Source organism: Dipteris shenzhenensis, chromosome 8 (assembly GCF_047967505.1).
Source record: "Dipteris shenzhenensis isolate YYH24624 ecotype China chromosome 8, Dip_SZ_1.0, whole genome shotgun sequence".
Classification (NCBI taxonomy): Eukaryota; Viridiplantae; Streptophyta; class Polypodiopsida; order Gleicheniales; family Dipteridaceae; genus Dipteris; species Dipteris shenzhenensis.
The window spans coordinates 47,556,557-47,583,526 of record NC_141603.1 but is presented as its reverse complement, the minus strand read 5'-3'; the positions used below and the strand labels follow the sequence as shown (position 1 = coordinate 47,583,526).

The following is a 26,970-nucleotide window of genomic DNA, read 5'->3' as shown; positions in this document are numbered from 1 at the left end:
ATGATTAAAAGTCATGGTGGGCAACTAATATTTCAAAGTAAGGCAAAAGTTGCTTCAAATGAATTAAAGCCCTTGTGTCCCTTGATAGGACTCCGGGACAAGCTAATTAATGAAGTGCGAATGTGAAAACAAATGAACGATTAAAAGTTTATGGTGGGCAACTATTGAAATTTATTTATTTAGTTAAGAAAAAATAAATTGAAACTAATCAAATGCAAGGCTTCAAATTGCAAAAGGCTGAGCGAAGCTTGGCCAAAAACAAAAATCATGCAGTGCCTAAACCCCCGACTCGCAGCTCTCAATTCTTCCCGCATCATGGCCATCTTTGATCTTGCCAATTCTTTGATTCAATCCGGTGTCCCTGTTATCAGTTTGGTGCCCGGTGAACCTGACTTCGACACCCCCTCTCCCATCGTTGAGGTCATCTTCCACCTTCATTCGACCTGTTGTCGCTCACGCTTGGTGAATTCTGAAATTGAGGATTTTCTTTGCTTTGCAGTCTGGTGTCACCGCCCTTCGTAATGGTTGCACACGCTACACCTCTAATGAAGGAACTTTTGAGCTTCGTACTGCCATTTGTTCCAAGCTCCTCGGTTATATCCCATTACACCATTCCAGTAACGTTCGACATTTGGCACGAAGAAACTAGTGCATGTAAGCAAATGCTCATGTCCGCCAGTTTTGTATCTTGTATCAGATGAAAATGGACTTAGTTATGCGATAGACGAGATTTTGGTCAGCAATGGAGCCAAGCAGAGTATTATGCAAGCAGTTCTTGCGGTTTGCGCTCCTGGGGATGAGGTAAATCTCCATCTTTCTGTCCTTTAACGGGACTACCGCAGGTGAGCTCATGAGTCATGCATCTGTTTATTGTTTTCCATCGACGTTTTTGCAGAGGTAAGATGATTAATACTTGCATATGGTGCATGCGACGTGTCGTTTTCATAAAATGGCGCATGTATCAAGTAAGATGATTAATGCTTGCCCGTATAAGACTCTTGAAGTGAGTTCTGCAGTTTTCAAGGATTTGTCACTCGTGCCACTTTGGAATCAGGCCGTACAAAGGTACGCATAATCATAGTAGCCGTGCTTTGGTAGGAGGTGGCCCTTCCAAGTATGCGTAATTGTTACCCAGTGCTTCCCATCTCTACCAATCATCCAACTGCCATTAAAGCTCACCTGAACGCATGTGCCTGCCACGAGAGGCGTCCATGTAAACGTTTCGGCTCACTGTACAAGGTGATGAAGAACGTAGGTAGAGTTGGGGCGAATCCGAGAAGGTTTGAACGACGCGTTCTCGAATGTCGCGAGAGGAAGGTGCAGGTATCACAAAGAGCAACATGCAAGGACGATAATGTTTCACATGCAGAGGTGGTGCGAAATACAGTCACTAAGTGGATATGGGATGCTGAAGTTTGGAGCAGATCAAGCAGAATATTGAGTATACACGAGGAAGCGTCCTTCCTTTTCGGAGTTGGAAAATGGATGGCTATGGACATCGGTGCTCCATGTGACGTTGAGTTTTGCCGTTTTGTTGGAAGGATCGGGTGGTCAGGCGATCTCTCATGTTCAAAGGATCCATGATTTTGGCCCTTCCATTGACCTCTTTTCTCTCACTGGATGAGTTCCTTACAACAGATTGTCCAGTATGAATCAACTTCTCCGGTATGCCGTTTGGGAGACCATGGTGCCTTGCTTGGGAAGGTACTCCTTATACCACCTTGTGTGAAGACTCCAAAACTTGGTCAGCCTAGGCCGATGATGTTGACGTCCTGGGAGGTCTGGTATGTGTTCAAAATATCAGATTTGGGCCATTCGCTGATACCTCTGTAAACATGTCTAATATTCACGCCCCTTTTTAGGGAAGCCCTTGATGTGGCTGTTCTAGATGTAGTACAGTGGGTGAATGGTCCGACATCGTCATGCCGAGTAGAATGCTGATGAATTCCCCCTATATGCAAGGCCCGATCGCCGATGTAAAAATCTGCCCAATCTGTCCAAGAACTCATCATGCAGGCACTGCGTAAAGGAGAAATTCAGACTTCATGCTGTCTAAGGATCCCAACACCTGACAATGAAGATAAACTGTTTCCATATGTCTCACTCTGAGGAGGCAGGCATGGCCGCGAAGGAATGCTCGTCTTCCTTGAACTCAAAATTATTGAAGTCACCTCCGATAAGAATCCATGTCTAGAAGACTCTTTATGAGCTGGCACCAAAAGGGTGCTCTTTGTTGCCGGCATGTGGGAGCATAAATGTTGAGCCACCCTACACGGGTATCCCTATCCTCAGACATATCCACATTGCTCATCTTGCCATGAGATCACTCTGATCAAACACCTCCGTGGTCAGAGTGGAGGAGGTGCCCTTCTTCTCTCATACTACATGCATAGGATGCCACTTGCAGTTGGAGGCAATACCCTGGACAATCGGATGATGCGAAATTCTTCCAAACCATAGGCTCGAGGTAAGTAGGGTCCTAGTTACAATGGTTGAGACACGAAGGAGGCCAGATGCATTTAGACCCACATGATATGACTGACTCGTTCTGCAGACAGCTCTTTTAGGCAAGGGAGGTGCCGGCAGCCCAGGAGGAGGTCTAGGCCCACATCCCCTCTGTGGTCACCCTAGGCATTAGGGTGTAGTTAGAGGCCCCCCCCACATAAATGAGGAGCTCTTTGAAGCCCTCAAGGCTCTCATAGCGTAGAGATGATTGAGCAAGGATGTCTTTCCCAAATATTCTTTCATTGCATTTGCGAGCAAATCCACATTCCCTAATGTTTGGGTTTTAGCAGATCTTTGGTTTGGGGCTTCTCCCTGAGTCGTTTGCTTGAGGTTGGATTTGCCTAATCCCGATAAAACGGGGAACTAGACTAACAGTTACAATCACATTTTTGGACATTGCCTACAAGATCTTAGCCAAGGCCTTGGGCTTGAGGCTCCATCCACACCTCTCTGACATCATGCATGATACCCAAACACGTTTTGTACAACAGAGGTGTATTCCGGAAAACATCTTTACATTTTGGTAGGCAACAGATTGAGCATGGGAGGAGGCCCATCCTCTTACTATCCTCTTGTTGGATTTCAAGAAGACCTATGACAAGGTGGATTGGGCTTTCTTGGAAGGCATCTTGCGGAGGCTAGCTATTTTGACTAGTGGGTGTGGGGGATTTTTGCCCTTTATGCAGGCTGTTCCAACTGATTTGGCACATAGCGGAGGCCTTCTCAGTCACCCACTTAGTGTGATAGGGTAGAGGATTAGACTAGTTGGTCGGTTGAGGCAGAGTTGGACTATTGAACCCAACGATATGAGTATGAGAGTAGGGTTCCTCTAGCTAGCACCTTTGGTTGATGGAAGACAGACCTGGTGCAGTGGGATCGGAGTGAGTGGTTCTCACCATCTAGGGTAGGATGCTCCGATTTGGTGGTACAGATGCCCTACGTCTCCTATACTACTTGCATTAGTAGATGACTTTAACATCAGCTTGTCTTGATGTGGGCCCTTGCCCACTGGATCTGCTGCGCAATTCCACAATCCAATAGCCCCGGTGCTGCTATCTTGCCCCAGCCCAATAGACACTTGGCCGGGCTATACACAGCCCCCACATATTGGGTTTAATGTCAGCTTGAATAGGGTGACCTTATTGGCTACCTAAAATAACATCAAGAGGGATCTCTCTTTGTTGCCAGTCCATCCGATTCTCAATTGGTAACTCCTATGGTGCAATCACCGACTCCTCTTGGGCAAATTGAGAGGGCCATCTCTCGACTTAAAGAAACCTCCAATATACTTAAGGACTTGAAACCCCCAATTTTCAATGGGGAAGAAAAAGAATGCAACAAGGACACATTTAATACATTCTTGCAAACATGGCAAGACTTCCATCGACTCAGGAATACCCCTTTTAAAAATCAAGTTGTGGAAGCGAGTCTTTCCCTCATAAATAAGGCCTATAAATGGTGGATGCGCCTCAGGGAAAATGATAGGATCCCTAGGTATTGGGCTGAATTTGAACTAGCCTTCTTAAAAGAGTTTTGACCTAAAAAGGAGTTAGAAAGATCTTGGAAGGCTTGGGATAATCGTACTATGAGTAAGAACACTTGAGTTCAGCACATAGCGAACTATAGGGAGGCAATCCTTATCAATGAATTCTAGAAGATAAGGGGTTTCGTGAGAGGTCTGCAAGACACCTATAAGGTTGAGGTGAGAAGAAATTCTCACAAGACCTTTGAAGAAGCAATTAAATATGCCCCAAATCTATGATGACGCAACGGGGAAGTCCAAATCTGGAACTTCAGAACAAACACGCTTTGTTCCTAAGTTCAACAAATTTCCCAATTTGAAAAGAAAGGGGCATTTCAAGAAGTAGGTTTCTCAGGCACCACCTAAGAAACCTCAAACACAAAATATCATCTCCTGAAGAAAGAGGATTATAAAATGGCCAAGCAAGAAAATCTTTGCTTCAAATGTTTGGACAAAGACCAGCTGCTTGGAACTGCCCTAAATAAACATGCGGGAGCTAAAGCCCAAATAAACCTCCACAAAAACAAGTATACGAGGTGTAGGTGTTGCTGCTTAATGGTACTGAAAAGTACACTGAGGTAGAGGTTTATCATAAGGACAACACCCACATGTGATGTCTATCATCGGCAATGTGGCAGCCCACCTTTGGTCCCCATGATTTAATGATGATGCATGGAAAAATGAAGGGGAACAGGGTAAGAATTATGGTTGATGATAGCGCAACACATAATTTCTTAAACTACTTGCTAGTTAAGAAATTGAAGAAGTCAGAAAGTCCAAGTGCCCATAAATATGTGGTCTCTCTAGCAAAGGGCAGTGTTACAAAAGTTTGGGACACCATGATTCACGACGTAGAGGTGGAATTTCAAGGTTATCAGGGTGCCTTGGATTTTCAAATCATGCATCTCAATTGAACCGATGATGTTCTTGGTTGAGAATGGTTGCATAGTCTTGGGCATAGCTTATAGCAAAGTTATCTAAATAACTCCATTATGTTTGAAAAAGATTGTAGAGTCTTCTAGATTCAAGGAGAACATGATGTGCCAACTCTCCCCTTATTTGTTCGATGGAATTGGAACGACTTCTACAACAACAATAATGCAAGGTATATCTTAGTGAACTTTCTTTTATTGGTGATTTTTTTGCTACATCTAAAAGGAATAAATTTTCTCTTGATGTGATTAAAAAGTATGATTCTTTGTTTAAGGATTTAATGGTTGAATTTAAAGATGTTTTTTCGAATGACTTACTTGATGGTTTATCTCCCGAGCTAGATGTATATCATAAAATAGACATAATTCTAGGATCTACCCCTGTTTGTAAACCACCCTATAAAATTAGTCAAACGGAAGAATGTGAGGTGGAAAGACAACTAGTTGAATACCTTAGGAAGGACCAAATTCAACCTAGTAATTCACAATGGTCATCACCAGTTTTACTGGTAAAGAAAAAAGACGGCACTATGCGTTTATGCATAGATTATACAACCTTAAATAAAATCACAATAACAAAATAAGTATCCTATGCCTCGCATTAATGAGCTCTTTGATCAAGTGCAAGGGGTAAAATATTTTACTAAAATTGACTTAAGATCAGGATATCACCAAGTACGAATTAGAGAAGAGGATGTCCCTAAGACATCATTTTGTACTAGGTACGGGCATTATCAGTTTAAAGTTATGCCATTTGGTTTAACAAATGCTCCAACAACTTTTTGCCACCTATGGACAATTTCTTGAGGCCATATTTAGGAAAATTTGCTGTAGTATTTTTAGATGATATCCTAATCTATAGTAAAATGAGAAAAAAGCATTTGGAACATTTGAGGAATGTGTTTCAATTGCTTAGAGATAATTCTCTTTTTGCAAAAGAATCCAAATGTGAATTCTTTGTAAAAGAAGTGAAGTACTTGGGACATATTAAATCCCAAGAAGGGATCGTATGGATCCTGAGAAGGTTAGGGCCTTATTGGAATGGCCACATCCTACAAACCTTCAAGAATTGCAAACATTCTTGTGCTTGATTCATCCAAGACTATGCTAAGATTGCTGTTCCGATGACGGACCAGCTTAAGGGGAAGGGAAGTACCTTCATATGGGACGAATCTCAAAAGTATAGTTTTGAGAAGTTAAAAGTGGATATAGCATTTGCTCCTGTCTTAAAGGTAGTGGATCCCAATGAACCATTCATGGTTGAAACAGATGCTAGTCATTTTGCTATTGGGGTGGTACTAGTACAAAAGGGTCAACCAGTGGCTTTTGAAAGTAAAAAGTTAGACCGTGCCTAATGGAATCACTTGGCATATGAGAAGGAACAGTATGCTATAGTCTATGCTTTGAAGAAATGGAGGCACTAGTTGTATGGTTCCAAATTCGAGATCATTTTTAATCAAGAAAGCATAAAATTGATTTTTTTATTTTTTGTAAAAAAATACTTATATTAAGTGCTAGCAAATAACTAGGGATGAGGCTGAAAATGCCAAGTCAACCTTGAGACAGAATTAGAGAAGAAAGGAGATCCCCTCCAAACTTTGAAGAAATTGTTCCTCCTAGTAGAGGCTACTGTCAATGACCCCTGCATGCTCGTTCAGATGGCCATCAAGGTATGTGTAGTATCCGTCCAAATACTAACCAATGTCCAATATGGGTGAACTTGGGATCAATCCAATGTCTCTGTACATCTGGCTTTCCAAATATGCCAAGCTGTAATACTAGCTAAAATCTCCCATGATGTGTCTACCGAAGCATGTGCAGCTCTAAAAAGAGTAAAAGCAACATTCTGTAGGAGACATGATTCTACTAAGTGTTGACGAACAAAAAAAGCCCCATCTGAATCATGTCCCTCGAAAAAGACCTAAGGCCTTGTAAGAGAAAGCCAAGCCACTAAACCCCAGGTCATGAAGAAGGGTGAATTATGGAAAGTACATAATATCCTCGCAACGCCCTTTCAGATCGTCCTTGCCTATTTGCACTCCCAAAGACAACGCTGAACTGTCTCAATTGCAGAATGACAACAAGGACATGTAGGGTTAGCCTCGAACTGGGACCTCCACAGGCTCACTGTAATCCCTCCGTGAATAGAAAGCTAAAAGAAGAGAGTGATTTTTCAGTTCTTGAGTCTCCTCCAAAAGTTTTTCTGCACATCTGCAGAAACGTGAAAGCTGTCCCAATGAGGAGATCTAGAGGGCCTCCAACCTCTACAACTAAGCTGAAATCTCCTGGCATTTCTAACCATGTAACAAAAGAAGGGGATGCTCTTCTCTTGGTGCCCTTCATCAATCCACTCCCACTCTCCAAGGTCCCACTGCAAAGATCGGATAGAGACACCTCCATAGAGCCAAAGTTTCCATGAACCGAGAGCTAGAAGAAGAGGGTTGAGATCTAGGTACCACTGTGAATCTGTACCTTGCTCCATAAAACTTGCAATCTTGACCGGCTAGAAGAGAACCCCCTGAAGGATATCAGAAGAAGACATGTAGCCTTCCTCTAGACTGAACATCAAGAAAAGCAAGATGGGCTGAAATAATGTAAGAGTTCAATATCCAATTGACATATTGGAAGGGGAAGTTCAATGTGGCCCTTAGCCGAATGCCAATTGTTAATGAATTGAGTTTTACTCAATTCTAGAATAATTTCCTAGAGTCCTTAAAAGGAAAATGCGAGTGTGATCCTCACTTTTCTGAAATATGGAAAGCAATTAAGAATAGGGATCCAACTAATGGAGGAGCTTTCATTGAGGAGTCACATGGAAACGGTGACACACCACAGGTTGGTCATAAATTCGAGTGTCATGATAGTCCGAGTGCTGGACATTTGGGAATTCAGAAGACGTGCTTCTGAAGATGCAATTCTTTTGGCGTGGAATAGATAAAGACAGCCAAGACTATGAATTGAAGTGCCAAAAATGCTAGGTCAATAAGGTTGAACGCCTTAAGATAGGAGGTCTCCTACACCCATTGGAGATCCCATTTGGCAAATGGGAAAGCATCTCCATGGATTTTATTGTTGGATTACCTAGGACACAGAGGAGGCACGACTTAGTGCGGGTAATTGTGATTCGATTGACCAAGATGGCTCACTTTATTCCAACCAATGAAAATGTTAAAACTCCAGAATTAGCTAGGCTGTTTGTGGAGCATATTTATAAATTGTATGGACTATGAGCCGGAATTGTTAGTGACTAGGATAGCAAATTTAAAAGCAATTTTTGGAGGGCTATGTTTATGAGGTTGGAAACTTCTTTGAATATGAGCACCGTGGATCATCCACAGAGCGATGGTCAAAATGAAAGGGTCAACCAGGTCATTGAGGATGTGCTTCGAGCATATGTAAGTAAACGATAACTAATTGGGAACAATATTTGCCCATATTAGAATTTGCATATAACAATGCCAAACATTCAACTACAGGTTTTAGTCCATTCATGATGATGTATGGATTTCAACCTAGAGCCCCAATTGCAGTGGGACTCGAAAAAGAGAAGGTTCAAGCGGCCAAATATTAGGGGAGAATTGGGGTCTCAAAAAGGCCTCATAAGAAATGGATTAACCTAAGATCAAGTGAACCCACTATGGTAACCCATGGGCTAAGGGTCTCCTAGCATTTACTCAACTGGAATGGATATCTTTATTTTGAAATTGATCAACCTTGGCCCTTGGATGGAGGTGGATGGTGGATGAATCAAAGGCCTAGGATGCTCAAATTGGTAGGAGGTACCTTTGGTGGGCTCTAAACTGGCAAAGGTTGACAAAGTAGAGGTCTAATAAAGAGGGAGAGGTCGCGATTTGTTGTGAACCATTATATTTTGGATAGATTTAATGGTGGAGATTAAAGGATCAAATGAAGGGCAGATCAATGGCTGGGAGTGAAGATCACGGGTCTAAACCATGGATGAGAGGTCTTCCCATCCATAAATGCTCAACATGTCCTGTTGTACACCTCAATGCACCATTGCCCCACACAAAGAAGCACTCTCATTGGTACTCCTCAAATCCCTCTATAATCCCTTGCAATTAGAAAACACTAATTGGAGGCCCTTTTGAGACCCCAAATCTCCCCTAATGGACTTTCTTGAGAATATGAATCAAATGCTTAAGTTAGATAAAGATAGCATCAGAAGAGCTTAGAATAAAGCACGTACTTATGCAAACCCTCACCGTAGAAGGTTGGAGTTTGAAGTAAATGAGAAAGTCTACCTTAGGGTACATGAATCTTCGAAATTTCTAAAGATAGGTAAATTGAAGGAACATAGTGGAGTAGGAAGAGGAGGTAGGGTAGGAAGGGAAGAGAGCTATGGAGGACGGAAGCAAAGGAAACAACTAGAAAATATGAAGAACATAATGAAAGAGCATGAAACAAAAGAAAGTACTCACATGGAGACCTAAGTGCTTGTAGGCTTGATTAGATTGAATGATCTGATAAGTGACAAGTACAAGCCTTTATAGGATAGGCATACACACTAGAGTGTACAAATGTATATGGGAGGGCTCCCAATAAGACACGTGGCACTCACATGTAAGACTCTACTAGAACTCCTAGTAGAATACACTAACAAATGCATTTTCGTGGGGTATAGCACTGAAAGCAGGGGATTTAGGCTATCCCGCTACTAGGAAGGTAATAATCAGCAAAGATGCTCTCTTTGCTAAGAATGAGTGCATGCAGCCGCTCTTGCAGACTTGCCACCATACGATGACACCTCTTTGGACATCATCCAGTTTGAGGATGATGAGATGGAGTCTCTTGATGCTTCCCCTTCTACTTCTCATAGTTCATATGGCTTGCCACATGTTGAGGATGGCTCTCCCTCAAATGTTTCAGATTTGCAGCCAATTAATGAGAATAGACAGCCTCATGTTTGGAGGCAACGTCGTGAGGCCATATTCACCACCGGAAAATGTGGTTGGAGCAAAAAATCAAATGTATGTGTGATCGATGTCGAGGAAACATGTATCGTGCATGCAGAACTACACTCAATCATGTCTCAAAGTTTGGAGAATGGGATGTGACCGTAAACATGGTAAGTGTTAAAGAGTTAAGGTTGATTGAGATACCTATGGGTGTTCATGTGTTTGATATATGATCCTTTTTTAATTTTATACAGGATGCAGTGTCACACCCACATATGTTGCCCTATGCTCGTCGTGAGGAGGCAAAGCGTTGGTGATATGAAGTGGGATCTTCAAGAGGTACCGTTACGGATGCATGGAGTGATGGTGATAGTAGCCCTCCACCATTACCTCATGAGGCCGTGGAGGAGGAGTGTTTGATGATATGGTGCAGGATTTATATGTCCATCAATCCTCAGGTAGGGATGATAGCATGGAGTAGGACGATCTTTTTACTGCAGCATCGATTCCACTATTTGAGGGGTGCACATTCTCTGTTCTACGTGCCTCCCTTGAGTTATTAAACTTACAAACCATCTATGGATGGAGCAATGCAAGTTTGAATGCATTACTCAAGTAAGCTTTAAAGTCTATTTTGCAAACGTGATGAATTATGCTAGTGGGTTGATTACTCGAATGCTTTTTAAAATTACTGACCTCAAGAGATATGGCGAGGCAACATGTGACCTCTCTTGGAGGATTAGATTACAAGCGCATCCATGCATGCGTCAACGATTGTGTTCTGTTTCGTGGACCACATAAGGATGCAAGAGAGTGTCCTACTTGTGGAGAGGCAAGATATAGAGCAGATCTCAAAAATTTGGATGTTCCTCATAAGGTTTTGCGACATTATCCCACAATCCCTCGCATCCAACATATGTTCAAGTGCAAATCCATCGTAGAGCTCATGTCATGGCATTCCTCCCATCGATCAACCGATGGCAAGTGGAGAACTCCTGCGTGGAAGCATATTGAAGACACATGGCCAAGCTTCAAGGAAGAACGTAGGAACTTGAGACTTGGATTGGGTATGGAGGGTGTGAACCCATTTGGTCTCAAAAGCACCTCTTACAGTGTATGGCTAGTGATATATTGGTGAATTATAATCTTCCACCCTCTATGGCGATTAAGAAAGGACATGTTATGTTATCCCTTCTAATTCCATGGAAACATAAAATCAAAAATCCTGATGTTTATTTGGAGCCTTTGATTGATGAGCTAGAGATACTTTGGAGAGGTATTGAGGTGCATGATGGCCTCCCTCGTCACGAGACTTCAACTGCAAAGCAGTGTTGATGTGGACGATGCATGACTTCCCAGGCTATGGCGAGTGTTCAGGCACTAAAGATGTTGATGCAGCCCTGAGTGGTATAGCAGAGAAATCTATTCCACATTGGGCAAGGTTGACCATTCAAGATGCTAAGGATCAGCCTACTTTAAGAAAAACCACGGCCAGCACTCAGAAAAATCAGCAAAAGGTCAATTTTGCTTTAATGACCTCAGTGATGGAAGTTGAAAATGAGCCTCAGAGCTTCAAGGATGCTCAGCATAATCCGGCATGGCAGAAAGCTATGGAAGCTGAGATTAAATCCATGAATGCCACATGGGACTTGGTTGATGCGCCCATTGGGAAAAATGTGGTTGGCACGAAATGAATTTATAAGGTGAAATACCATTCAAATGGCATAGTTAAGAAATACAAAGCCCGTTTGGTTGCCAAGGGGTATGCACAAGAGGAGGGGATAAATTATAAGGAGACATTTGCTCCAGTGGCCACCATTCGTTCTGTCATCTCTCTTGCTGCATTTTATGGTTGGTCAGTGTACCAGATGGATGTCAAGACTGCTTTCCTCAATGGAGATGTTAAAGAGGAGGTCTATGTACATCAGCCCCAAGGTTTTGAGGCGAAGGGACAAGAGCACAAGGTATGCAAGTCCGGAAGGCTCTATATGGGCTGAAGCAAGCACCTCGTGCGTGGTATCAGAAGATACATCACTTTTTGCTGTCCCAGGGCTTCGTAAACACTCATACAGAGCCAAATCCATATGTTTTGCAACAACAATCAGAATTGGTCATGTTGGCACTATATGTGGATGACATCATACTCACTGGCAGTGATTTGCAGCAAATTACAGCAGTGCAGTCCGCTTTATGCCACAACTTTGACATGACAGATTTGGGCCTATTGCATTATTGTCTTGGCATTGAGTTTTGGCAGACCCATGATGGAATCTCCATGATGGGATCTCTATGTCACAGACAAAGTATTCTAAGGGGTTGTCTCAAAAATTTCAAATGGAGAACTGTAAGCCTATGGCTACTCCATTGGAAAAGGGACTCAAGCTGAAGCAAGCACTTCATGCGTGGTATCAGAAGATACATCACTTTTTGCTGTCCTAGGGCTCCGTAAACACTCATACATAGCCAAATCTATATGTTCTGCAACAAAAATCAGAATTGGTCATATTGGTACTATATGTGGATGACATCATACTCACTGGCAATGATTTGAAGCAAATTACAGCAGTGCAGTCCGCTTTATGTCACAACTTTGACATGACAGATTTGGGCCTATTGCATTATTGTCTTGGCATTGAGTTTTGGCAAACCCATGATGGGATCTCTATGTCACAGACAAAGTATTCAAAGGGGTTGTTGCAGAAATTTAAAATAGAGAACTGTAAGCCTGTGGCTACCCCATTGGAAAAGGGACTCAAGCTGAGTAAGCATGAAACTGCTGAAAAGTTTGATGGCACTTTGTCCAGGCAGTTGGTTGGCAGTTTGATATATCTATGCTCCACACGGCTTGATATTGTCTACGCCACAGGGCTTTTGAGCCAGTTCATGCATTGTCCCACGATCACACATTGGAATGCAGCAAAGAGGGTTCTCAGATATGTCCATGGCACTCTCTCTCTTGGCTTGCATTATGCTTCAGATTGTGATCTAAAGCTGAGTGGTTTCACCGACTCAGATTGGTCAGGGGACATTGACGACAGACGGTCCACTACTGGCTATTGCTTCTCATTGGGTTCGGCCTGTATCTCATGGCTCAGTAAGAAGCAAGAGCGAGTCTCTCTCTCCTCTAGTGAAGCATAGTACAAAGCTGCAAATTCAGCCACTACGGAGTTAATGTGGTTAAGGAAGCTTTTGCATGACTTGCATCATGCACAAGATGGCGAAGCAAACTCTATCTTCTGTGATAGCCAGAGTTGCATTGCCATAGCCAACAATCTTGTCTTTCATGCTCGCATGAAACACATTGAAAATCATTATCATTATGTACGGGATTGTATTTCTGATGGCTTCATTGATCTCATCTATTGTCCATCTGAGAACAATGTGGCAGATATCTTCACCAAAGCCCTGTCAACAGATCTTTTCTTACGACATCAACATGGCTTAGGGATCAAAGACATTCTCACAATGTCAAGGGGGGTTGTGAAGTGATTCACAATGACATTGTTTTTATGTACTCCCATAGGTTGCATATCCATCTGGATGAATTTGTGTAACCATGGTACTTTAGGTACTGCAGGGTACACCTGAGATGTTTCCAGGGTACTTTCAGCCATATCTTTGAGGGGGGATTTGTAAGAGATTACAAAGATATGGTGTTGTAGGCATAAAAGTCAACCCTATGGTTGACCAGTAGTACTTGGGTACTATATATACCAAGTACTTGTATTGTTTCATTTGAACATTTCTATTGGAGCTTTCTTGTGTGTGCACTCTTGCTCACTTGTGTTCACAACCTGTCTCCACTTTGTTCCTACACATGACCTGCTCTTCTTCAACAAAGTCAAGATTGGACCTATTTCCATTGGTGAAGCTGCTGGTCTTGGAGCTCTTTGTTGCAAAAACTTCACTCTAAGCTGCTGTTTCAGCTAGGGCGACTGCTCTGCCTCCACCCTCCGCCTCCGCAACCGTCCTCTCCACACCCTGTCCACACAGTTCTAAGCCAGTTATCCTCAAACATCCACAATCGACAGCAGACCCCTTTTTTAGCACGTTCGTGAGCTGTTGTTGCAGGAAGTTTGGAGGCACTTCATCACTGAAAATCAGCTTCAAGTAGCTCCTACAAGCTGGGCGACAACAACTATTTAACAGCTCGAATCTGCAGTTCATGGCTTCTTTACCAGCCGCCATACTGTTTTTAACGATTTAGGGTTTGGTCGAGGTCGTTTTTCAGCTGTCACCTTTATCTCTACATCCGCCCACCTCTATTGCAGCCGGACAACACTGAACAGAAAATTCAGAGCTGAAATCTGAGAAAAACAATCAAAACTGTGTTTTTTAACCTAAAAGTCGAGTTTTGCAATTTCAGCTTGGATACTCGGTATTTTTTGGGGCTTTCATGATCAGAGGGCTCTTGCATGTTGCTAGGACACTTTCCTGCAACAAATTTTGAAATGCCCTGAAATTTTTTAAACCTAATTTTTGTGAGAAACCCTAAAAGTGCAGAAACTCTAATTTTACTTCTACCAGTTTAGTGTAAAGGATTAGATATTGTCACTGATCCATATCAGTGTTAAGACCTTCCTAAAGCATAATCTCTCACATTTGAGGATCTTAGGAGACTCTCCACCCGCCATTTTGAGAGTCATGGAGTAATAGCCCTTGGTAGGTTCTTCCATGGCCGACATCACCATATCTTCAGGGGCATTCTCGCCATGAACTTCATTGACTGGGAGATGTGCACATTTATGTAGGCAGCTACTTGGGGATCTTTTATTGGTTCTCTGCCCTTGCTATGCATAAAATGAATATTTTTATTGACTCCATATACAAAATATTTTCTATTTTGTATATGGAGTCAATAAAGGTTCTCAACCTTGGATAATCTTTCTAAAATGATGTTTTGCTATCTATGGTGTGTGGCTCCATGTCACCCTATTTTGGAGCCAGGAGGGGGATGTATTGTGGGAGCCATGTATTGGCTTTGGTTGGGTCTCTTTATCAGGCCTGGCCAAGTTCCAGGATGTTGGTGTATTCCTAGACCTATGAGCTGGTCATGTAGCCATGCTAAGACATGAGCCTCTGAGTCATATTGAGTCTCAAGCCATGAGAGTGCTTGGATCAACCTCTAAACATGCTCAAACTTTAGCCTCTAAGTTACTTGGGGTGGACAGATTGTAGTCCGACATTGTTATGTTCTGTTCTTGGTTCCATTCCAGTAGTCCCTCACCTTTCCTTCATGGGGAGGTGTTAGAACATGAAGTTGAAGGACAAATCGATGTAATGGGATCATACCAAGGGTTATAAGGTCTATGGTTGTGAGTGTGATCACATGAGTGAGTGTGTGAACACACATGTGTGTGTAGGTGTGCTTAATTAGGTGTGATTGATGATGTGTCAGTCAGTAGGTGTGATTGAGTGAATATAGGAGTGTGGTGTGTGATTGAGAGATTCTAGGAGACATTGGTGGTCTTCCTGATTGAGATGATTGTGGATCTAGATTCCATCTACTCATGGCCAATTGCCTATATGTACTCCATTCTATGAATGAATCAGTTGCCATTGCCTTCATACTTGTGCCATTGTCTCTATCTCTTCTAACTTGTCATCATGCTTCCATGCTTGCACCAACATGTGGTATCAGAGCCACTCCGACCTCCATGAGCCTCTAAAGCTTCCAAAACTGCCATGTCATCATCTTCCCCATCTCTCTCCTTCTTCATGTTTTCTTCCACCTTCTTTCCCGATTTTCCTTAAGCTTGTTCTCCCAATCTAGGCGACCATTTCCCGAACCCTTTGAGCTGAAGCATCCTTGTCCTCGAGCGAATTCTGGCTAGGTGGAATTAGGGAATAGTTTCCTCTGTCGCTTGTGCCGACACGTTTTCCAGCCGCCAAAGAAACGTGCAATTCTCCCTGTAGGCGCCGCCATTCATCAAATGGCTCTAGCTACTGTTGAGCAACGCTACAAGGAGCATGCTGTAGAAGTTTGAGCAACAATGGTCTAGTATACAAGAACAGACAGAAAAACCAATCGAGAAAGACGCTGCTCTTACAGACGTTCTGACGCAGCATTGCGCAATTCTTCTCTAGGGGATCCTCTTTGGTAATAGAGCTTCCTTTCCATGCTAAAAGCCCTATGAAAGCCAACTCCAGCAGTGCAAATTTGATCCTCCAGTTCTTGACTATTCAATTTGGGGGTTTTCTGCATTACTTCCTCATGTTACATGCAATGCTGATGGTTATGTGCTCAAAACTTTGGTTACTTTGCTACTTTCACTTTGCATTGATGGCTGTTTGTCATATAAGTGGATGGATGAAGTATTTTATCGTAAAAAATTTGATTATATGAAAACCATGGTCTTTGAGTCATATGTTTGGATGAAGTGCTACATTGACAACAAGGATGTAGCATACATGATGTTTGGAGATGACTTAGTGGTCTATGCAATATATCTTATGTATGCAACTTCTTTGCATCTATATGGGGATGACATGATGATTGTGCTCTCGAAGAATAAGTTCTCAAGTTCCACTTGCTTGAGTCTATTTGTCAAACCTTGTAAGGCATTAGACACTGCCCATGTGGTAAGACCTTGCCTAGAATTGCATACTTTGCTTCACATGGACAAAAAGATTATGCTTTGGTATACCAAGAAGATACACAAAGAAGGAAAACTTTGCTTCATCAACACCAAGTACAATGCAATGGACAAGCAAGTTAATGAGTTTGATACAATGGTGGCTTGGAAACGACGCCAGACAAAGATTGCCATCAAGGGAAGGAATTTCCCCACATCTTCAACTTAGTTGATTGTGTGTGTGGTCAATAAGGGTTCTCAGCCCTAGGTAGTCCCCCTTAAATGATTGTGAGTCTTATGTTTTGGTATTCCCATGTACTGTCATTGTCCATTCTCTTAATTGTAAACCAATAGCCAAATTCGGAGTGAGATCATGTTGGAGCAAGGGCGTCCAAATGAGTCTACTGCCGATGCAACCAGAGTGAGTCCAGGTTGTGGATCATGTGTGTTGCCACTAAGGGTGGGCAAGCCATGGACTACTGCCAGGGGTGAGGTCATCAATTTGTGGGGGGGTATGAAGGACAAATCGATGTAATGGGATCACACCAAGGGTTATAAGGTCTATGATTGTGAGTGTGATCACATGAGTGAGTGTGTGAACACGTGTGTGTAGGTGTGCCTGATTAGGTGTGACTGATGATGTGTCAGTCAGTAGGTGTGATTGAGTGAATATAGGAGTGTGGTGTGTGATTGAGAGATTCTAGGAGACATTGGCGGTCTTCCTGATTGAGATAATTGTCGATCTAAATTCCACCTACTCATGGCCAGTTGCCTATATGTACTCCATTCTATGAATGAATGAGTTGCCATTGCCTTCATACTTGTGCCATTGTCTCTACCTCTTCTAACTTGTCATCATGCTTCCATGCTTGCACCAACAGAAGTCGAGTTTGTCATTAAGCTTTGTCCGATGTGCATCTGGAACTAAAGCATATGCCACTGAGCCAAAAACTCTGAAATGACTAACCTATGGCTTAAAGCCATACAAAGCCTCAAATGGAGTCACATTAACCAAAGCTTTGGTAGGGCATCTGTTCTGAATATAAGTGGCTGTCACAACCGCTTCTCCCCAAAAAGCCTTTGAGACTCTCTTGAATTTCAGCATGCATCTCGTCATTTCCATGAGAGTACGATTCTTTCTCTTAGAGATTGGATTATGCTGTGGTGTCTAAGGGCATGTCAAGTGATGTTTAATCCCATGTTGCTTCAAATATCCCTGGAATGCATGTGACATGTACTCTTTCCCTCTATCTGAGTTGAGTGTTCCAATTCTAAAATTGGTTTGGTTCTGAGCCATAGCTTTGAACTCTTGAAACCAATAGAACACCTTAGATTTTTCCTTCATGAGAAAAAGCCATGTGAACCTGGAGAAGTCATCTATAAAGGTCACAAAGTACCTTGCTCCTCTATGCGTGGGAATAGTCACGGGGCCACATACATCACTGTGCACTATCTGCAACACTCTGGTTGCCTTGACCCAACTCTTGCCTTGTTTACTGAATGGCAAGCGATGCAATTTGCGAAGTGCACACCCCTCACACACTTCATGTGCTGGTTGCTGTAATTTTGGCATTCCCTGAGTCATATTATTGTTGTACAAGTAGGACAATGCCCTGTGATGGACACGTCCAAACCTGGCATGCCATAAATCAGCCTGGGAAGTGTTTGCTACAGCCAATACCTTCTGATCATAAGGCTCAGCATCAAGCTTGTATAAGCCTTTGTCATATGTGCCTGTTGCTATAACCTCATACCATTTCTTTGGATCCTTGATCCTGCATTAGTTATCCTGAAATTCGACCAACTTGATCATGGGCAAAGTTTGAAACTGAAATCAGATTTTGCCTCAAATCTGGAACATACCAAACATCTCGGATATACTTAACTTTCTCATTGTCAAGCTGAATGGGAATGTGCCCAACTCCGATGATGTCTTGAGAAGCATCATTGGCACATGTAACCTGTCTGCCATGAACAGGTGTGATGCTCTCAAACCACTCCTGGCGAGGAGTCATGTGCTTAGTAGCACCACTGTCGATATACCATGTATCACTTGCAACAAGGGAAGCGTCCCTTGATTGATTTTCAATATTCAAATTCCCCTTGGTATCCATCTTCTTATTAAATGCAGCAAACACAAAATCTCTATCACCTTGGGCAAGATGAGCTTCACCATGTGCATCTGAAGCACGAGTTTAAGTGGGGGCAACAAAATTACTGCTAGAGCTGTCCCTTTGCCTCTTCTTTTCATTGGCAATCCTTTTATGACACTCTACGATGTAATGCCCTGGCTTCTTGCAATAATTGCATTTGCCATTTTTCTGATTTTTGCTTGAACTGCTTGCATTCCCCTCCTTGGGCTGAGTTGTATGGCTGTGTTTTGGCTCAAACTTTTTCTAAAATTTGTCCTTTCCACCCATGGCAAGCGCTTGCTCACCCTGATGAGAGGCTTTGGCAAAATTTGAGCATCTCTCCTCTTCTTGCAACAAAAGCCCAACTAACCTGCCCTGAGAACAATGGTCAATGAAGTGATGAATGTGCCATATGAGGGCGCTAAGCTATTGAGAGTAATAGAGACGAGCTTCTTGTCTTCTATTTTCTCATCAATACTTGCGAGCTGATCACGTAGATCAGTGATCCTGGCAATATGATCAGTGATGGCCTGGCGTTCCCGCATCTCGAGATCCTTGAGCTGATTTGTCAAGGAAATGGCCCTTGCCTCATTCTTAACATGATACATGTTTGCTAATCTTTCCCATGCTGCCTTTGCATCCTTGCACGACTTGATAGTCGTCATAATATGATTCTTCACATTTGTGGCAATCAAAAACATCGCTTGGGCACTGCGGCGGTCAAACTTCTTCTGCTCCTCCGTCGATGCTATGGGACTAGCAGGAGGGGCTGTAGCAGTCTGCTATCTGTTTGTAGTCTGACCCAAAGAAGCTGTGCTGGATTTAGATGAGCCTGCTGGCCTCACCTCATCCCCACTAACAATATCCCACAAGCCCTTACCAACCAAGATGTTCTTAAGCATGAATAACCACAAGGCATAGTTTGGTCCATCCAGATTGTCACCCTCGGACAAGTTGCCAAAACCGTCTGAAAGAGTCGACATGATGCAAAATGGGATACCCACAAGCTGCAAATGTACCTGCAAAAAGAATTGCAAGTCCCAAAAGTGCAACTGGCTGCAAATGTGCATGCAAATCCCAAACTAATACCGGGTGCAAATGCAAAGTACGACTGGCTGCTCTGAAATCCCACTGATTGCACAATGCAATCACTGCAAAAATGGCATCAACCAATCACTGCACTCTGCTGCAATCTGAAGTGCAATCCCAAACTGAAAATGCACAACCCAAATCTGAAAGAGCACACCCACGAGTGCTCAAATGCATCCAACGGAGGTTAAAAGCATCCACAACTGTAAAGTAACTGCAAATGCACCCAACAATGCAGAGTATCTGCAAATGCACCTGAGAGTCCCGAAGCGAAATACACAGCTCAAAACACTTACTGGAAGTGCAACTTGGCCCGAACCACCTGCAAAACAGTCCACTGACTGTGTGGGCAAGCCGGAGATGACAAAGGAGCTGAAGTGAGTTGTTTGGATCTAAATGAAGCTGTCGGGAGTACTTTTGAACACAACACACGTGTAGAGAAGAGCCTGGAGCTGCTAGAACACACCCGGGAGAGGCACAAAGTGAGAAACTGAAATACACATAACTCAATATCCATAGGTCTCAATGAGGAGCTTTCTGAAGCGAAATGAAGAGTAAGAAGTGCTCTACAAGAAGAGGTAGAGAGACAATGAAGGTGCCTCACAGAGAGGGCTTATGCCTTGACGGAAGCAAGGGCTTGCACTCTCTTTCAAGGGAAAAACTCTCAATGGAAGATGCCTCACGGAAGGAGGGCTTGACACTCATTAAGGGAGTGGGAGCACCATCGCTCTGATACCATGACAGCGGAAGTGAGAGAGGGAGAGAGAGAGGAGTGCACACGATATAGCTACCTGTACACTAAGTTGTATTGAACATGAACATGAAGATACACATGTGAACCCCTTAGGTTAGGGTTAGGGTTTGCCCCTATGATGGTGCAATTTACACCATCCTCAACACCTTCAGGGCTTCCAACTGACCACTTGCAGTCTTAAGAAACTGCACTAGTCTACTAGACCTTGACTTTGTTGCTGTATTGACGACCAGTATAGTCCTAGACTGTTCCAGTCACAAAAAGTAACTAATGCTGTAGCCCTACATCGTCTCTAGACAATTTTACCTGATGATACAATGAGGTATTTGAATGGTCCCGCTAGTCCTATATTTCAGCCATACAGATTTCATACCACTTTGTCCTTTGTAGACCTTGCTATAGCAGATCTGCTTGTTGCCTATGTGGCAGACTGCCTACTCTGATCCCACATGGCTCTCTTAGATGCGATCTTTGCTGCTGGAACACCTCTCACATGGGCTCACAGTGGGGGAGGTAACCACAATAATCCCACTTCTTAGTGTACTTATGACCCACCCTTTAGGACGAATAATCCCACTTCTTAGTGTACTTATGACCCACCCTTTAGGACGGAACATACAGCCATGGTATTCGTCATTCATTGTGCCACTTCTTAGTGTACTTATGACCCACCCTTTAGGGCAGATTTGTCATGGAACAGACAGCGGGGCGGTGACCACAATAATCCCAAAATCCGCCGTCTCAATGCCTTGAAAATTCGGCAATTACTTCTGCAGTGCCCAAGTAATAAGCAACTATGCTGTCTGAAACCTTGAACAGTAATAGGCAACTATGATGTCTCCAAGTCTACTGTCTCAATGCCTTGAAAATTTGGCAATTACTTCCACATTGCCCTAGTAATAAGCAACTATGTTGTTTTCAAGAGACATGAGTCAGACTCAGCCTTCATTATACGACGACACTCTGTGGAGTCATGTTCTCTCCAGGATGTTCCCTTCACTCCTTTCAGAGCTGCTCATGCCTCGGTAGACACATCATGGGAGATTTTGGCTAGCATTGCATCTTGGCATATTTGGAGGGCCAGATGTACAGAGGCAATGGAGGGTTCCCAGGTTCACCCTTCCCAATCTATGGCTAGTATATGGACAGATACTACACACACACCGATGGCCATCTGGGTGACCATGCAGGGATCCTCCAGAGTAGCTACAGCCAGGAGAGATACTTTCTTTAGAGTTTGGAGCGGATCTCCTTTCTTCTCTGAGTCTCCTTCAGGGTTGCGGTGGAATTTTCAGCCTCCACCATGGATTTTTGTTAGCTCTTTTTGAGATGGTTTTTTCTCATGCATGGCATGATGTACTCCCACATTAGAGCTTGCTCTTGCGGTTTTCATTCATACTTAATGAAGTAACCTTTTTGGAAAAAAAAAACTTGAGAAGTTTGGTAATACCTCCATGGGAGGGGCTATTGCTAGTTATTCCTCACTGTAAAGGAGTCGCCCTCCTTGGATCTCTAATGTCCTTTGTCAGATATGAGCTCAAATGGACAATGGAAAACAAGTTCTTGAGGCCTCTTGGGCCAAGCCAACTCCCAACATGCTGAGTTACTTGGCAGTGCACCATTCCTTCAAAGAGGGCCAACAGTCTTCTTTTCACTAGAAGTCTTGAGAAGAAAGCTCACAGAATTTCCCCCCTTCCATAGAGAGTATTTACTGTTTATTAGTATTTTACCGAAATGCTGAGATACAACGGTAGATGAAGGGCTGTCCCTTCCTGTAGGTGGAGCTGGAGAGCTGCAGGCTGCTCCTTTTCTCCCTTTGCCCCTCTAGGGAGAGTATTTACTGTTTATTAATAGGTTGAGATACAATAATTGCCCAAAAGACCGAGAATACAATTGTAGATGAAGGGCTTAGGTGGAGATGGAGAGAGGCGGGCTGCTCCTCTTCTTCCTCTCCCTATTTGATGCTCATGGGGCCTGCTAGTCATCCTGGATCTGCTGGAGGCTGTGAACGCTGTAGATGCTGATGCCAGAATGAGGGGACATGGCCCTTTTTATAGGTTTTAGGGCAGACCGGGCTGACGGGGGTTATGGGCTGCAGACTGCCACAGACTAGCCTGATTGCTGCCACATCACTGACGGGCAACATCAGCATTGCTGACCTGACATAGGCTGATGTCAGTGCTGTACTGCTGACATCATCTCCTCTTCCTGCTGCTGCACTGCACTGCTGCTACTGTCTGCACAGGCCAGGTGGCAGCCTGCCTGGATGCTGATCTGCTGTGGCCAACTGTTTGCTGTCATGGGCTAATTTTGATCTGAAAATATACTGATCTATTCCCAGGAAAGAGTATAAATCAGAGCCAGACGGGCTAGAACTTGCAACTGGAGAGAATAGCAGGAGGTCTTTGTTGCATTTTTTCTTCTACACTTGACTTTGAGCAGACATTCTCTTCTTCATGTTAGAATCATGATTTTTATCATTGGTTATCAATGTCGGAGTTGAGCTGCTTCTGGCTGGTTAACCTTTTTTGGTGTCCGAACATAGGCGTTATGGTTTTCAACATAGTTTTAATTTTGCGGAAAGCCATTGCAACCTCGTTCTTGAAGTGTACTTCAACTGTAAAACTCTTCTGGCACACTCCACCTATTGTGGTAGCTACCTTTGAGCAGAGTGGTTTATAACGATGTGTCAATTCAAAGCTATGTGGAAAATTCTTCTACTAACTGAAGTTGATTTCCTGAGTTAACAAAACAACAATCCATTCGAATGCTGCAGGTCATTATCCCAGCTCCTTTTTGGGAATCTTATCTAGAGATAGTGAAGTTGGCAGATGCCACACCCATCATTGTACCAACAGTCTTGACTGATAGGTTCTTGTTAAAGCCTGAAGCATTAGAAGCTGTACTAAGTGAAAAATCTAGGCTGTTGATACTATGCACTCCTTCAAATCCAACTGGATCTGTTTATCCTCGTGAAGCTCTAGAGACAATTGCAAGGATTGTTGCAAAGCACTCGAGGCTATTGGTCAGTCTTTCTGAACCATGTATACGTTCCTTATTCCAATGTTCTCACAGCCTTTATACAATTTCTTCTACACCCGGTCTTACCCATTGAAGATACTGCATGCAGGTACTGTCAGATGAAATTTATGAGCACATCATATTCACGCCAGGCAGTCACACATCTTTTGCTTCTTTGCCAGAGATGAGAGATCGCACCCTCACTGTCAATGGTTTTTCAAAGGTATGGGATGCTAGTTTGCTGTGACTACAGGATACTCACTGCTCCCACACTCAGTTTATTATCTTTACACACATTCATATGACACTTATTGGGTACACTAAAACTACCAAGATGGTTGAAATCGGTTTCCATTAAGAAATGTTGCTGCCTTGGCAAGGGCATTCTTCTTGAATGGCCGAGGGTGGATACACTTTTAAAGATCTGTTGGTCATCAAAACAGGCCTTTGCAATGACTGGCTGGCGTCTCGGATATTTGGCTGCTCCCAAGCATTTTATTGCTGCCTGTAGCAAAATTCAGAGCCAGGTTGGTGCCATTGTAAAGACTTCATTTAGGCCTGCTTTCCAATCAGTCAGGCATTTGTGATTCTTTTGCCCTAAATTTTGTTTGCAGTCAACGACAGCACCAAGCAGCATTTCTCAGAAAGGAGGGATCGCAGCCCTAGAACTTGGTCATGCAGGCGGTGATATTGTTGCTGCAATGGTCAAAGCATATAAAGAAAGGAGGGATTTTTTAGTGGAAAAATTCCAGAAATTGAATGGTGTTCGATTTTCTATTCCAGAGGTAATGCATAACCTTTATCTGGAAAACACAACTGACGGAAAACTCCTGAAAATGAACGGGGTGGGCTGTAGTATGGCAAGGATAAAGCAAAATTAACGACAAATCTTGCATGTGCAGTAGACTATTTTCTTGCTTGTTTTATTCTCTGGGTTTTCATCAGGCTGATAATTCTCTTACTTGAACCAATGTGAATACAAAGAGGGGACTTTTAAATCCAGCATCTGAACAGGTTAAGGGGGCTAAACCATTGTACGGAAATTCAATTTTATTGGTATTTCAAGTAAATGCTTGCTCACATGTGTTACATGGATTTAGGGAGATATCAGCAGAGGTTGAGGCTGAACCTAAATCTGATAATTAGGAACCAAGTGTGGGGCAACTTCCATGACTTCTGGGTTTGCAGGTTTAACCATGGAATGTTGTTCTCATCTTCAGCAAATCAATGTAGATCTTGAGGTTCATTGAACAAAAATAAACGTAGACCTTGAGGCATGCTTATTGAGTAGTGACATGGAGTGGTATGTGCCGAAGCATCAAACAAAATGTTCATGGACGGTATGCATGAACATGTATCCTGTAGTTCATCTTATAGTTGTAAACGAGCATATGTTGTGTCTGATTGAACGTCCTTTCAGCTTATTCCAATTCCTCAGCCTTCAAGAAGCAACACTTTCATATTTTTTTTCAGAGTTGACCATCATGCTGGTTCAAATGTGTTACGTCTTCCAGCAACATGGAAGGCTTGAATTCCACCCTTCTCCCAAGCCTTTCCTCATCAGCTGTGCATGTTTTTTTTTGGTAACCTTCTTTGAAATTCTGTGGAGTTCTCCCTTGAACCCAGTGTTTCCACATTGGACCTAGGTGAGTGCCATTGGTTAAGTTTGGACCTTGGTAATTCCATGCTCTCTTTAGACCTTAGTATGAAGAGATCTTCAAAGGATGTAGCGGACCGCTTACCTTAAGACGTTTAACTTTAATAACTTGGCTTGTTTGGTACTTAAGGACATAATTTTGGATGCCTCCCCTATTTATTCAAGGTCAAAACCATTATCTTTTAAGAAGTGCATATGTCTTTTGAATTCTCGGATGTCCTGCACTAGAACTATCATGACACTAAAAAAGAATTTGGTGTCTTATGTCATTATTATATGGGACACCTGCCCTACCTTTATAAACTAGGTAGCCATTTTTTAATACTATATTTATTCCACTTGAGCCCTTTATCACCAATCTGTGGTGTGTCACCATTACCATGTGACTCCTCAATGAAAGCTCCTTGATTTGCTAGATCTCTCTCAATAATTACATTTCATATTTTAGAATGTGAGGATTATGCTTACATTTTTCTGTTTCCAAGCAAAATGATCTTTGCCTACATATTTAAAGAAAAGATTTCTTGATTAGCTTTTTCATAATCCTCTATTCTTTAGAATAGGATACCTTTGTTGACTGTCTTTTTCCCTATCTCCCGAGTTGACTAGTCAGCTACCTAGTGATTGAGGTCGGTGTGAGCGTGCGTGTGCTCGTAAGGGAGATTCTTCCTCTTCTAATCCATGGGTTCTTGTGCAAGGTTCCCTACTTAACACGGGGGCTAGTGGAATTAGATGTCAACGTAAAACTAACACAGGGCGACATGTTGCGTGAGCGAACCGTATGAAGACAGGTATAAGAAGCACTTGAGTAGAAGAGATACAACAATGCAACAACACAAAAATGTAGTCACTGTTTGTATTATAAAAGGAATATCTCTGTTATAACAGCTCGTAGCTGCACACCTTGTGACAGTTCCACTTCCACTAAGGCTCACCGTCACTTGCCTCGACTTGGCTTGAAGCTCTATGAGCCAGCAGCCTCATTGGAATCTCTAGTTCTGTGCTACACTCTGCCTTACACACATAGCTTGTCATCCTCCCTATCTAATCTCAATCTCTACCTCAAGCAGGAGCTCACTGCCTCACCCAGAGACAAGCTCACTGTCTTCTATTCCTACTCGTAACTAACAGTGTGGACCGTGCTGTTATGAAGTAGAGAACATAATCACTCACTCCTCTCACTCCCGATCGCAGCTCAAACAATACTCAAAGACATAGAGAGAGATAGAGATAAAACTCAGATATATTCTTCCCAGATGTGGGCTGACAAAAGCTCAAAGATGAACAGAGAAGACAGCTAGGTTGCTGTCAACAAAAGCTGAGAGTTCTCCTCCCCCAGCACTTTTGCCGGTGCAAGGCTTTTCAGTGCAGGTGATGGAGAATGAAGTGGGGGAAGGGGGGTTTATATAGGTGGGCAGGAAGCTCACAGACTGGCCGACTTGGCCAGTCAGTTTCAGCAAGCTGCACCACCCTGAAGGGGCCAAAATTCCCGACCCCTTGTGACACATCCCAGCACTCCTGAAACCCATGATCCGCAAAACAACCACACACCACGTCAGATCTGAGCAGGCTGCTCACCACCCAACCATGACATCTACGGGATGTGATCCCGAATCAGAAGATGTCTCCTCCGAGCCACGAGCTGGGCTACTAGCACGAACTCCCAATCAGATCCAAACCAGCCTGGTGTCCCATACCACCAGGTGGCGCTGTGAAGCCCTGGATCTGCCACTGGGCCTTGGGCTACGCTAAGATGCAGGCACGCGTCCGCGACTCAATCCAGGATCAGACCTGGCACCTGGGAACGAGACTTGCTCCCAACTGCACCACTGAGAATTGAACCCCCTGGGCCCCTTTTATAGACTCG

The 26,970-nt window shown here is 43.2% G+C and overlaps 1 protein-coding gene across 2 annotated transcripts in view; it reads left to right on the top strand.

Moving 5' to 3' along the window:
• The first annotated feature begins 246 nt into the window (after nt 1–246).
• Nucleotides 247–26,970, top strand: part of LOC147899604 (aspartate aminotransferase-like) — a 35,142-nt gene continuing 8,418 nt past the window's right edge. The window contains exons 1-7 of one of the 2 annotated variants that reach the window (XM_087378311.1): nt 247–420; nt 500–593; nt 698–801; nt 23,202–23,450; nt 23,556–23,669; nt 23,890–23,973; nt 24,061–24,231. In XM_087378311.1, the coding sequence (XP_087234437.1) occupies nt 268–420; nt 500–593; nt 698–801; nt 23,202–23,450; nt 23,556–23,669; nt 23,890–23,973; nt 24,061–24,231 (969 nt within the window). In that variant the 5' untranslated portion in view covers nt 247–267. The remainder of the gene's footprint in view (nt 421–499; nt 594–697; nt 802–23,201; nt 23,451–23,555; nt 23,670–23,889; nt 23,974–24,060; nt 24,232–26,970) is intronic. The other variant, XM_087378312.1, reaches the window with a different exon arrangement.